The sequence below is a fragment of the Micromys minutus genome, assembly GCF_963924665.1.
Source record: "Micromys minutus genome assembly, chromosome: 5".
NCBI classification, from domain to species: Eukaryota; Metazoa; Chordata; class Mammalia; order Rodentia; family Muridae; genus Micromys; species Micromys minutus.
In genome coordinates this window covers 58,834,543-58,845,910 of record NC_137974.1, presented here as the reverse complement: position 1 = coordinate 58,845,910, position 11,368 = coordinate 58,834,543, and the positions used below count along the sequence as shown (strand labels likewise).

Sequence of the window (11,368 nt, the reverse complement as noted above, 5' to 3'; positions counted from 1 at the left end):
TACTGCCAGAATACAGATTTTGGAAGCAGAGGCGTTGTGTTAATCTTGCTACCAACGTTCAAAATAAAGCCTAGCACATGACGATCTTTTTATGACTCTTTGTTTAATCCTGGATGAATTAAGGGCCTACTGTGTGCAAAGTGGTATGACTAACCGCTAGCCAGAAGTCCCCTTCTAGCGGAACTACTTCCACCAGAAGCTGAGACTTGCCCCCCTAAGTCTTCCACCCGCCAGGGGCCGTTGTAGGAAGCACTAGGCGTCCTTTCGAATGTCACTCTCTGACCCAGCGAAGCCGTTGCCCGGAACTAAGATGGCGGCGTCGGTGGCTGCTGCAGCCGGGAGGCTGCGGCGAGCCATTGGGAGGTCGTGCCCATGGCAGCCGTTCTCAACCGACCCCCATCCACCCCACGGAGCGGCCGTGCGGGACGCCTTCCTGAGCTTTTTCCGAGATCGCCACGGCCACCAGCTCGTGCCCTCCGCTTCCGTCAGGCCGCGCGGCGACCCTAGCCTGTTTTTCGTCAATGCAGGCATGAACCAGGTGGGGGCGGGGCCACGCCGATTGGGGGCGGAGTTCGGGAGGCAGCCTGAGAAAAGCGCTTTCAGGATTGGACCAAAAAAGTGTAGGGCGGAACTCAGAGTGGAAGAGTAGTTGGTTAAATGGTTGGGGGCCTGGTTAGATCTTGCGGGATTAGCTTGGAAACTTGTGGGGAGAAATTACGTTTATTATCCCTGGATAACAGGTGTGAAGCCCTGAGGGATAGACTCCGAGTGGAAGACTATTTAAATAAATTGAATTCATCTATTAAGTAGACATTTATTGCTCTCCTGCTAAGTGTTTGGTAATATTCTTGAAGCTTTTACTCGTCCAACCACTTCCTTATTTGTACCTTTTACTACTTTTTACTAGGAAGAGGTCTCTAGTTTAGATTCATTTACCTCTTCTCTGCTTCACATACACTAGAAACGCTTGCCTGAGCTCCTGGGGTTCCCAGAGCAGAGACCAAGACCACATTGCACCCACCCTTGGGGTCACAAATAGCCTTGAGTTTCAACAGCTGTCTGCATCCACTCCCCACGTTAGTCTTGTATTAAGGAACTAAAGAACTCCCCCTTCCCGACTTTTATGTCTTCTAGTTCAAGCCCATCTTCCTGGGCACAGTAGATCCACGAAGCGAGATGGCAGGCTTCCGACGTGTGGCTAATAGCCAGAAATGTGTCAGGGCTGGAGGACGCCATAACGACCTGGAAGATGTGGGTCGCGATCTCTCACATCATACTTTTTTCGAGATGCTTGGCAATTGGGCTTTTGGGGGTGAATATTTTAAGGTGAGTTTCCTGGGAACTCTAGACTTAAGAAAGTCTTTTTACCCTGAATGCTGGATATTGTGGCCAAGTTCTAGACAGTGTATTATGGGGGAGACAGATGGCTTGGTTGGTCAAGTGTTTGTGGATCCCCCAGAACTTGCATTGAAAGTGTAGCCCAACAGTGTGTGCCTATGATTCTAGAGTTGCCAAATGGGAGGTGGAGACAGGAGGATCCTGGGAAGTTCACAGACAAGCTAGTCTGGCCTACAGTCAGAGTTCCGAGCTAACGAGAGACCCTGTTTCAAACAAAACTTAGCTCCTAAGTATAGTCACCCATAGTTGTCCATTGACTTACACAGGTGAATGCCTACGTTACAGGTGTGTGTGTGTGTGTGTGTGTGTGTGTGTGTGTGTGCGCAGACAGCTGTGCTGAGGTAGTCATAGACGTCACTGGACATAAAGTCCCTGGTCAGGGTTTATGGAGAAGAAAGAATACATCTGGGTCTGGAAAGAAGGTAGGCTTGTAAGAATGGGACACTTTCTGGACAGAAAAAAAAAATTCAAGGCAGAGGTGGACGTGGCTTGATCTGAAACTAGGGTGGGTGGTGGGAATGGTTCTGTCTTGGCCTCATGAACTGTGTCCCATCTCTCCAACCCCACTGTGGTTTCTCATGCAGGAGGAAGCTTGTCGCATGGCCTGGGAGCTGCTGACTCAAGTCTATGGGATCCCTGAGGACAGACTGTGGGTCTCCTACTTCAGTGGTGACTCCAAGACAGGGCTAGAGCCAGACCTGGAGACCAGAGACATCTGGCTCAGCTTGGGGTAAGTCAGGCCCCTTCCTCTGTCCCCCACCGGCAATAGGAAGAATGGAAAGCAGACTATCAGTACAAATCCTCTTGAGTCTGGCATGGCCCAGCATGCTGCCAGGACCCTTCTTTCTGAGCTGGACGTGGGTGAGAGGTTGTGCCAGCTTCTAAACATGCCAGTCTCCCACCACATCCATGGCTTTCTCGCCAGAGTACCTGCTAGCCGTGTGCTCTCCTTCGGACTACAAGAGAACTTCTGGGAGATGGGAGACACCGGGCCTTGTGGGCCTTGTACTGAGATCCACTATGACCTGGCCGGGGAAGTGGGAACCCCCCAGCTGGTAGAGCTTTGGAACCTGGTCTTCATGCAACACTACAGGTAACAGTGGCTGTGACTACCATTAGTTGCTAGCCAAACTTACACACTGATCTAACTCTCGTCCTTGACCGTGACAGCCTTCACTAGTTACTGATGCTTTCTGGCCTCCTGTCATATCATGGAGTTGAGCTTGGTCACTGCTATGATTTTCTTCCAATGTCTCTTGACGGGTCTCTCTTAAAGACAAACAGTCTGTCTTGGGCATGTCTAATTCCAGACAAGAGCCCAAGCAAGAGTAAGAATAGAGTTAACCTTTTTGAGAAAGGAGAAGACCCAAGGCCTTCATCATCTCCATTGTGTAAGGGGAAAGGGGACACTCCCCTCAGGTCCCTGCTACCCTCAGACCTGCCACACTCAGTTGGCCTCACCTTGCACACTTTTCCTGGCCAGAGAGGCAGATGGAAGCCTCCATCTGCTACCACAGCGACATGTGGACACAGGAATGGGCCTGGAAAGGCTGGTGGCTATACTGCAGGGCAAACGTTCCACCTACGACACCGACCTCTTTTCTCCACTGCTCAACGCCATACACCAGGTGAGCACCCCCTGCCTCGGCCCCATTGTTTTTTAGTTTTCTGGTGTGTGTGTGTGTGTGTGTGTGTGTCCCTATCATTGGCATTAGAATCATATGCCACTGTGCCAGCAATGGTACATGGGTAACTGAGGTCAAGGTTGGGTCCTCATGCTTGTGAGGTAAGCACTGTACCAGCTGAGCCATCTTCCCAGCTCCTCGTACGTCTCTTTTAACAACCTTGTTTGAAAAGTCTTCACAAACACAAGTACTATCTCTAGGTGTCTTCGGTTTTATCAATTGTCCCTAAGTTTCTTGACTCTCAGTCAACAGGAAGTAAAAACTAGATCCTAAGTTAGGAGCTTTCTTTTCCTTTTCGGACCCTTTTAATAGTCCCTAGCCCAGAATTCTCACAGCACTCCATTCCTGTGTTCCTACAGGATGTGGTTGGGTTTATGGCTGAGAAGAGGCATGTGCCTGGGCCAGGGCAGGCAGACCCAACAGCTGTTCTGCTCCCCTGCTTTACAGAGCTGCGGGGTTCCCCCTTACTCTGGCCGCGTAGGGGCAGCAGATGAGGGACGAATAGACACAGCGTACCGAGTGGTAGCCGATCACATCCGCACGCTCAGTGTCTGCATTGCCGATGGTGTCTCCCCGGGGACGTCAGGTGCCCCGTGAGTCTGAAAGGGCAGGTGCTTCCGGAATGACAGTGCTGGGAGGGAGGGAAGTGGGAAGGTGAAATCAAATCAAGGGCTCAAAAGGAATAGGGGAAGCACCCCACTCCCCATATTGCTGGCTAGTGGTTCATGCCTGCACTCTGAAACCCTCCAGGCTAGTTCTTCGTCGGATTCTCCGCCGAGCTGTGCGCTATTCCACAGAGGTCTTGCAGGCACCACCTGGCTTTCTAGGCAACCTGGTGCCAGTGGTGGTGGAGACATTGGTAGGTATAGAACCTCCTCCTTTCTGAGCCTTGTGAGCTTACCACTGAGCCCCAGCTGTATCCCATCCTCACTGTCCAGTCCTGTATCCCATCAAGGAGGCTGAGAAAGCTGGTCTGGCTCACAAGAAGCAGTGAGACCTCGAAAGGACTTTCATGCAGGACGCTGGGTCTTTGACCTCAGGGTTCCCTTCCACTTATATGACTGCCCCCTGGGAAGTCACTTCCTTATTTGAATCTCTCCCCAGTTCTCAAAGCATCTGAGCCTCTTGGGTGGATGTGCCTTGATACCAGAGTGTGGGGGAGGGGTGGGCTATTTATCTCTTCCACACTCTCCTTCTCCCCTAGGGAGCTGCTTATCCAGAACTTCAGAAGAACTCAGTCAAGGTATTGATCCAAGTGGGGAGTTTGGGGTGGAGGAATGGGGGTGGGAGGAGGCTACCTGGAGAGCTGTAGGGAGAAGCCATCTCCAAGGAAACCCAGATCCACTTCCTGCTCTACCTTGGTCCAGATAGCCAGCCTGGTGTCAGAGGATGAAGCAGCCTTCCTGGCCTCCCTGCAGCGAGGCCGAAGGATCATTGATCGCACTGTTAAGCGCTTGGGCCCTTCTGATTTGTTCCCTGGTGAGTTGGGAGCCTAACCAAAGCAAAAGGGATTCTCAGGCACACCAGAGTGAGTGAAGGGCAGAGCCTCCCGCCTGCCAGGGGCTTCAGACTCACCCCCAGCCCTGACTTCTGCCAGGAGTTCCTCCCAGTTGCTTTAAACCTGATCACCGCAGGAGCCCTGCCCTGCAGCCCCTTCTCCTAACCACCCTGCCAGCCCCACCTCCCATCCCTTGCTTCCAAAGTTTCAAAGTTTCAACATGGCTCCTTGAACCCTGGAGAGGTCCACGTGGCTGAAAAAGCCAGAGCTTTTTTTCTTTTTTCTCCTCCCTTTGATCTGCTGCTCCCATCCTCATCCCTCTCCTCTCTTTCTGAAGCCGAAGTGGCCTGGTCATTGTCACTGTCCGGTAATCTGGGGATCCCCCTGGACCTGGTAGAGCTAATGCTGGAGGAGAAGGGGGTGAAGCTGGACACTGCAGGACTGGAGCAGCTAGCCCAGGAGGAGCAGGTACAGGAACTCAGCAGTGACCCAACCATGACTCCCTCGGCCCTTATAGGTCTATAAAGAGGAACATCAGCCCCCAAACAGAAGCAGAAGAGAGGGAGCCCCCGGGGTAGTTGTGGGCAAAGAGACTTGACCCTGAGGCATCTGTCCTGTCTAGTTTACTGGTCACCTTAGGTTCTCTAGAAGCCAGCAAACCCCCTTACATCTTATTCCATGCAAGCTGCAGGGTCCACAGAGACAGAGTTCCCATCCTGTGGAGTTCTCCATGCACCTGACACCCCCTCACCACCACACCACCCCCCACACACACACATCACACACACCACTCACACATACCCCCACATACCGTACTACACACACACCACACATATAATACACACACACATACACACTATACCCCCCCACACCACACATACACCACATACACACACATACACCACACACACACCACACACACGCCACACACATACACACCACAGCTTACACACATACCCACCACACCACACACATACACACCACACACATATACAACACATACACAACACACACACACACACACACACACACACATATAATTTTTCCTACAACAGCACCGGTCCCAGCAGGCAGAGGCTGTTCCGGAGGAAGGATTACGTCTTGATGTCCGTGCACTGGAGGAGCTGCACCGGCAAGGCATACCCCCAACAGATGACAGCCCCAAGTATAACTACTCTCTTCGCCCCAACGGGGATTATGGTGAGAACCTAGACCCAGGCTGGTAGGCACAAGCTTACCTTGACCTTGACTGGGGAAGGAGAGAAATGGTAGCCACCAGACTCTGGCATTACCCAAAGTAGCCATCAGGGGTCACTATCACCTTCATCTGGAAATGCCTTCTTCACCCTCTGAAGCCAGGTACCTTTGCCTCACATCCCAAACCCATCACATCCCCAGGCCCTAACACTGATAATCCTTCTGCCTCTGCCAGAGTTTGGCCTCTGTGAGGCCCAGGTATTGCAGCTATATTCAGAGACTGGAATGGCTGTGACCTCCGTGGGATCAGGCCAGCGATGTGGCCTCCTACTGGACAGAACCAACTTCTATGCTGAGCAAGGGGGTCAGGCTTCAGACAGGGGCTACCTTGTTCGTACAGGGCAGCAGGTGAGTGTCAGACACCCCGGGGATGACTTCTGTGGGAGGCTGATGTGAGGCCACACAAGTGGAAGGATGACCACAAGCAGTCACCTGGCACCCTGGCTCTCTTCTCCCCAGGATGTGTTGTTTCCTGTGGCCCGGGCTCAGGTCTGTGGGGGCTTCATCCTGCATGAGGCCATGGCTCCCGAGTGCTTACAGGTCGGAGATCAAGTGCAGCTTTATGTGGATAAGGTGAGGCACCTATCCTGGCTGTTCTTGATGTCCCGCAGCCCCTGTCCCTCCCCACCCCAGCCCTCACCCAGGACCCTGGGTGACAAAAGTGTTCTAGGCATGGCGAATGGGATGCATGGTGAAGCACACGGCCACCCACCTGCTGAACTGGGCACTTCGGCAGACCCTCGGACCGACCACCGAGCAGCAGGGCTCCCATCTCAACCCCGAGCAGCTGCGCTTTGACGTGGCCACCCAGGTGAGCTGGACGCAGAAAGACAAGCTTTATGGGGAGTGACAGACAGGAGGTGGGTTGACTAGAGTTGAGGACCTGGGCTGTGGGTCACTACCACAGTACTGTCCCTCAGAACCTCACCTCTGAAAGGCCCCTCAGGATACGATTTTCACCTCTAGCTACTCCTCACCTCCTTTGTCCCTGATGGGAACATCAGCTACCCTTTCATGGGCAAAAGCGGTTACCAAACCTGTACCTGTTGCTCTGTGTCCCCACCCCCACCCTCCAGACTCCACTGACCACAGAACAGCTACAGACAGTAGAGAGCTACGTGAAGGAAGCCGTGGAGCAGGATAAGCCTGTGTACATGGAGGAAGTACCCCTGGTACACACTGCCCACATCCCCGGCCTTCGCTCACTGAATGAGGTGAGTCGCAGGTGGGTGATCCAGGAAGGCCTCCTCTGTCCTTCACAGGCAGCTAACAGCTCTTGTCCCGCCTTCCTCTCAGGTGTACCCAGACCCTGTTCGGGTAGTGTCAGTGGGGGTTCCTGTGGCCCATGCACTGGCGCCAGCCTCCCAGGCTGCCCTGCAGACCTCTGTGGAACTGTGCTGTGGGACGTGAGTCACTCTTGCCCACCCCAACCCCCCCCCCCCGGCCCTGGGTCCTCATCCTCCCTTAACCTTAGCAGCTACAATTCTTTGCTTTGGCCTCAGACCTCCATTATCACCCTTTTCTTCGCTTTTTTTTTTAGGCACCTGCTAAGTACCGGGGCCGTAGGGGACTTGGTGATTATCAGAGATCGCCAGCTGGTCAAGGGTATCACTCGCCTACTGGCCATCACTGGGGAGCAGGCCCAACAGGTTAGAATACTAGAACCCCTATGACATCTGAACAGTGGGGGCGGGGAGGACACAGCTGACAGCCAGGCTCAGCAATGTGGCACAGCATCTGACGGCAGCTAGCAGCTGCTAATTCAGGCCAGGTTCCTTGACTGGCCCCAACTGGCAAACATTTCTAATATGGTCCAGACTGCAGCGAGGTAGGAGACCCTGTCCTAGGAGGGTGATTGTAAGTCGGATCACTTTCTTGTCTCCTCCCATAGGCCCGAGAGGTGGGCCAGAGCCTGTCTCAGGAGGTGGAAGCAGCCAGTGAGCGACTAAGTCGGGGCAGCCGAGACCTGCTGGAGGCTCACCGGCTATCTAAGGACATAGGACGTCTCACGGAGGTAGGGGCCACCCTCAACACTCCAGTCCCTACCCTCCACTGGCCACTCCCTCCGTCCCTTCCTGACCCTTCCCATCCCTCCCAGCCTTCCAGCTGGCCTAGATGTTTGTCCTCAGGGTAGGTATGGTGTCTGTCCTGGCACTGTCATTCAGAAAGGCAAAGGTGACACACAGCTCTGACCGTAGGTCACAGAGTCTGCTGTGATACCTCAGTGGCAACGGCAGGAGCTGCAGACCACACTGAAGATGCTACAGCGCCGTGCCAACACTGCCATCCGGAAACTGGAGAAGGGCCAGGTAAGAGGAGGTCAGCCATGCCTGGTACTTATAGACATCACCTCGCTAACCCTAGGAAGTTTTCAGAACTGTGACAGAAGTCAGGGTCAGCATCCTACTTCCTGCTACTTCATGGGCTCCCATGTATCATCATCACCAAGCCACTCCCCACCTCTGCCTGGCCATAGCTCCTCCTCCCCTGCTCTCCCCACCTCCCACCCACCCCACCCCTGCCTCTACCCCCCCATCCATAGCTCCTCCCCCCTGCTCTCCCCACCTCCCACCCACCCCACCCCTGCCTCTACCCCCCATCCATAGCTCCTCCCCCCTGTTCTCCCCACCTCCCATCCTCCCTTCCCTAACCCCCCCCCCACACACCATTCCCATTAGGCAGCCTCCAGACTCAAATGCTGATCAGCCTTAATTGCTTCTTGCCTGCCAGTTCCTGGTCCTCTCCCAGTCCATCTGTGCCATCTGGCCTTCCTTCTCTCACCTTCAGCAACTGTTGTAGGGCCTATGACAGAAGAGAGGAGCAGAGGCAGTCACAGAAGGTCACAGATGGAACCCAAGAAAGCAGGCCCCGCCAGGCAGAGCCCCGACACCTCTCCTCAGCACTAATGGCAGAGCGTGGGAGGGCGGGGGCTGTTAGACTGGCTCTCAGTTCGGAAGTGGAGTATCCATCTCTGGCCCTTCTGACCCACAGGCTACGGAGAAATCCCAGGAGCTGTTGAAACTGCACTCGGAGGGACCTCTGATTGTGGACACAGTATCCGCCGAGTCCCTCTCAGTAAGTGCAGAGCAGTGGCCTGCCTGGGGCCTGCAGAAAACCAAGTTCTGCCTGGGAGGTCCTGGGCTTCTGGGAAGTGGTGGGTCACTGTGTCGCCCTCATACAGGTGCTGGTGAAGGTCGTGCGGGAACTGTGCAAACAGGCCCCCAGCATGTCTGTGTTGCTGCTCAGCCCCCAGCCCACTGGCAGTGTCCTGTGTGCCTGCCAGGTGGCCCAGGTAAGAGGGTCCCAAGAACCCACCCTAAATGGCCTGTGTCTAGCTGTTTCCACCTCTTTTATTCTTCCAGACAGGAGATTTAGGGCACAGGGAGATAACCTATGACAGGGCTAGAGCAGTCTCTGCTCATCCCTAAAGATACCCCCTTCCCCTTCCCAGAAGGCATTGTGAAGTCCCTTAATCATCTGCCTGAAGGCCCCAGTTTCTTGCAAACAAGTCTCAGATGCTCATCACGGGAACGTCTTCCCAGCCTGTTCCTTTTTGCCTCACCAAATGCCCCACCTCTGTGCCCAGCCCCAGAGAAGGTGCTCCTGGCTGGTGACTGCATTCTCCAGGGCCCACCAAGTGGGTAGCGACAGTGAGGACCATCCTACAAAGCTTCCCCTTCTGATTCTCTCCCTCCAGGGTGCCACGCCTACCTTCACAGCTGATGCCTGGGCCCTAGCTGTGTGCAGCCAAATGGGAGGCAAGGCTTGGGGCTCTCGAGTGGTAGCCCAGGGTACTGGACACACTGCTGACCTGGAGGCTGCCCTTGGGGCAGCCCGAGCTTATGCACTCAACCAGCTCTGACTGGGCCCACCCAGGACACAAAGGAATAAGAGGCAGGCAACCATCGGGAGCCCTCATGAAGCCACATAGTCTTCCTGGAGGCTGAAGCAGAGGACCAGCAGCTGGAGACCAGGTTCTGAGCCAAAGAAGGCCACCTGGGCCACTGGGAGGTTAGCAGAAACAAAAGTGGGCTAAGAGGCAGCAACCCCATCAAATGTGAACACTGGACTGCTATAATTGGGAGCCCCTATTAAAAATATTTCACAGGACTCAGCTCAGTGGTTAAGAGCACTTGTGATTTCTAGAAAGGACCCAGGTTTGGTTCCCAGCATCCACATGGAGGCTCCCCACCTCCTCAGGCACCAGAAATACATGTGGCACACATGTATATAGACACTTATACACAAAATAGTAAAATAATTAGAAAAAAAAAAAAAAACCACCGTGGTTTGGAACTGGAGAGATGGCTCAGTGGTTAAGAGCACTGACTGCTCTTCCAGAGGTCCTGAGTTCAATTTCCAGCATCCACATGGTGGCTCACAGCCATCTGTAATGGGATCTGATGCCCTCTTCTGCTGTGTCTGAAGACAGCTACAGTGTACTTATAGACACAGAATAAATAAATCTTTTAAAGAAAAAGTGTTTCACGGAGGATTGGAAGTTATAGAGGATTCTGCCTTTGGAAAAAGAGTGGCCTGCTCAGCCATTTAGTGTCCTCTGTGCTTCCAGAGGCCCAAGTTCAGCTCCCAGCACCCACGTGCGGCTCACAGTCACCTTTAACTCCAGCATCGCCGCATCCATTGCCTTTGGATGGATTCTGTGGCCCCTGCAAATATGTGACATACACAAAAGAAAAAGCGTCTTTCCTCGGTCGGCATGGCATAAGTGCCTGTTGTTAATCTGCCCACTCTCCCTAGTATAAAAGTACTTGGTACCTCAACCTGGACCATTCAAACACACATGCTCAGAGGGGCTGGGATTGGCAGGATACCAGGAAGAGTCTCCCGGCTATCAAGACCCAGAGACGTCCTGGGACAATCAGACTGGTGTGGCACGCACCCCTGGTGCCATGTGTTATTAACAATGAATGAAGTAAAGCCAGGATGGACTGATAAGCTGAGGAGCAGGCCTGCTCAGATGACAGTGATGAGGGCCAGATGCACAGCTTTCCCCTTGTGGACCCTCCTTCCTGGGGTTGGGGGAGGGTGGAACCACAGGGAGGGGGGATAGTTGTCAAGGATGAGATAGGGAAAGAATGGGGACAAGAAGACAAAGTGGTGTTCCTGTATCTTGGGAAGGGTATCTGAGTAAGGGCGTGAGCCTTGAGGAAACCTAAGAGGTGTCCCAGCTAGAGCTGTGAGTGTGGCCACAGGCAGTCAGACCAGTGATGGACTTTTACTGAGATAGGCTCTCCATATATAGCTCTGGTTGGTTGGCCTGGAACCCCTGCATGGGCTAGACTGACCTCTAACAGATACACCTGTCTCTGCCTCCCAAGTACTGGGACTGACAGCATACACCACCATGCCTAGTCAACCGTGGGCTTTTAAACATTAACACAGCATGTGCCCCAAGTCAGGGCTGAAGCTGGGGCTGAGCAGATCAACTCAGTAGAGCACTTTGAGCATGAGGACCTAAGTTTAAGCACCAAAAGCCACATAAGCCAGACATGATAGCTTTCCTTCATAA

At 53.7% G+C, this 11,368-nt stretch overlaps 1 protein-coding gene across 1 annotated transcript; it reads left to right on the top strand.

The window, feature by feature from the left end:
• The first annotated feature begins 306 nt into the window (after positions 1-306).
• AARS2 (alanyl-tRNA synthetase 2, mitochondrial) lies at positions 307-10,265 on the top strand. Its single transcript, XM_080916613.1, has 22 exons — positions 307-538; positions 1,135-1,326; positions 1,983-2,128; positions 2,324-2,491; positions 2,882-3,026; positions 3,531-3,676; positions 3,834-3,942; positions 4,288-4,326; positions 4,451-4,562; positions 4,919-5,049; positions 5,637-5,781; positions 6,014-6,186; positions 6,298-6,411; positions 6,509-6,649; positions 6,915-7,052; positions 7,135-7,244; positions 7,379-7,487; positions 7,730-7,852; positions 8,037-8,147; positions 8,830-8,913; positions 9,020-9,130; positions 9,536-10,265. Exons 1-22 carry the CDS (start codon positions 311-313, stop codon positions 9,698-9,700), a joined length of 2,940 nt encoding a protein of 979 aa, XP_080772739.1. The 5' UTR covers positions 307-310; the 3' UTR covers positions 9,701-10,265.
• Positions 10,266-11,368: the final 1,103 nt, after the last annotated feature.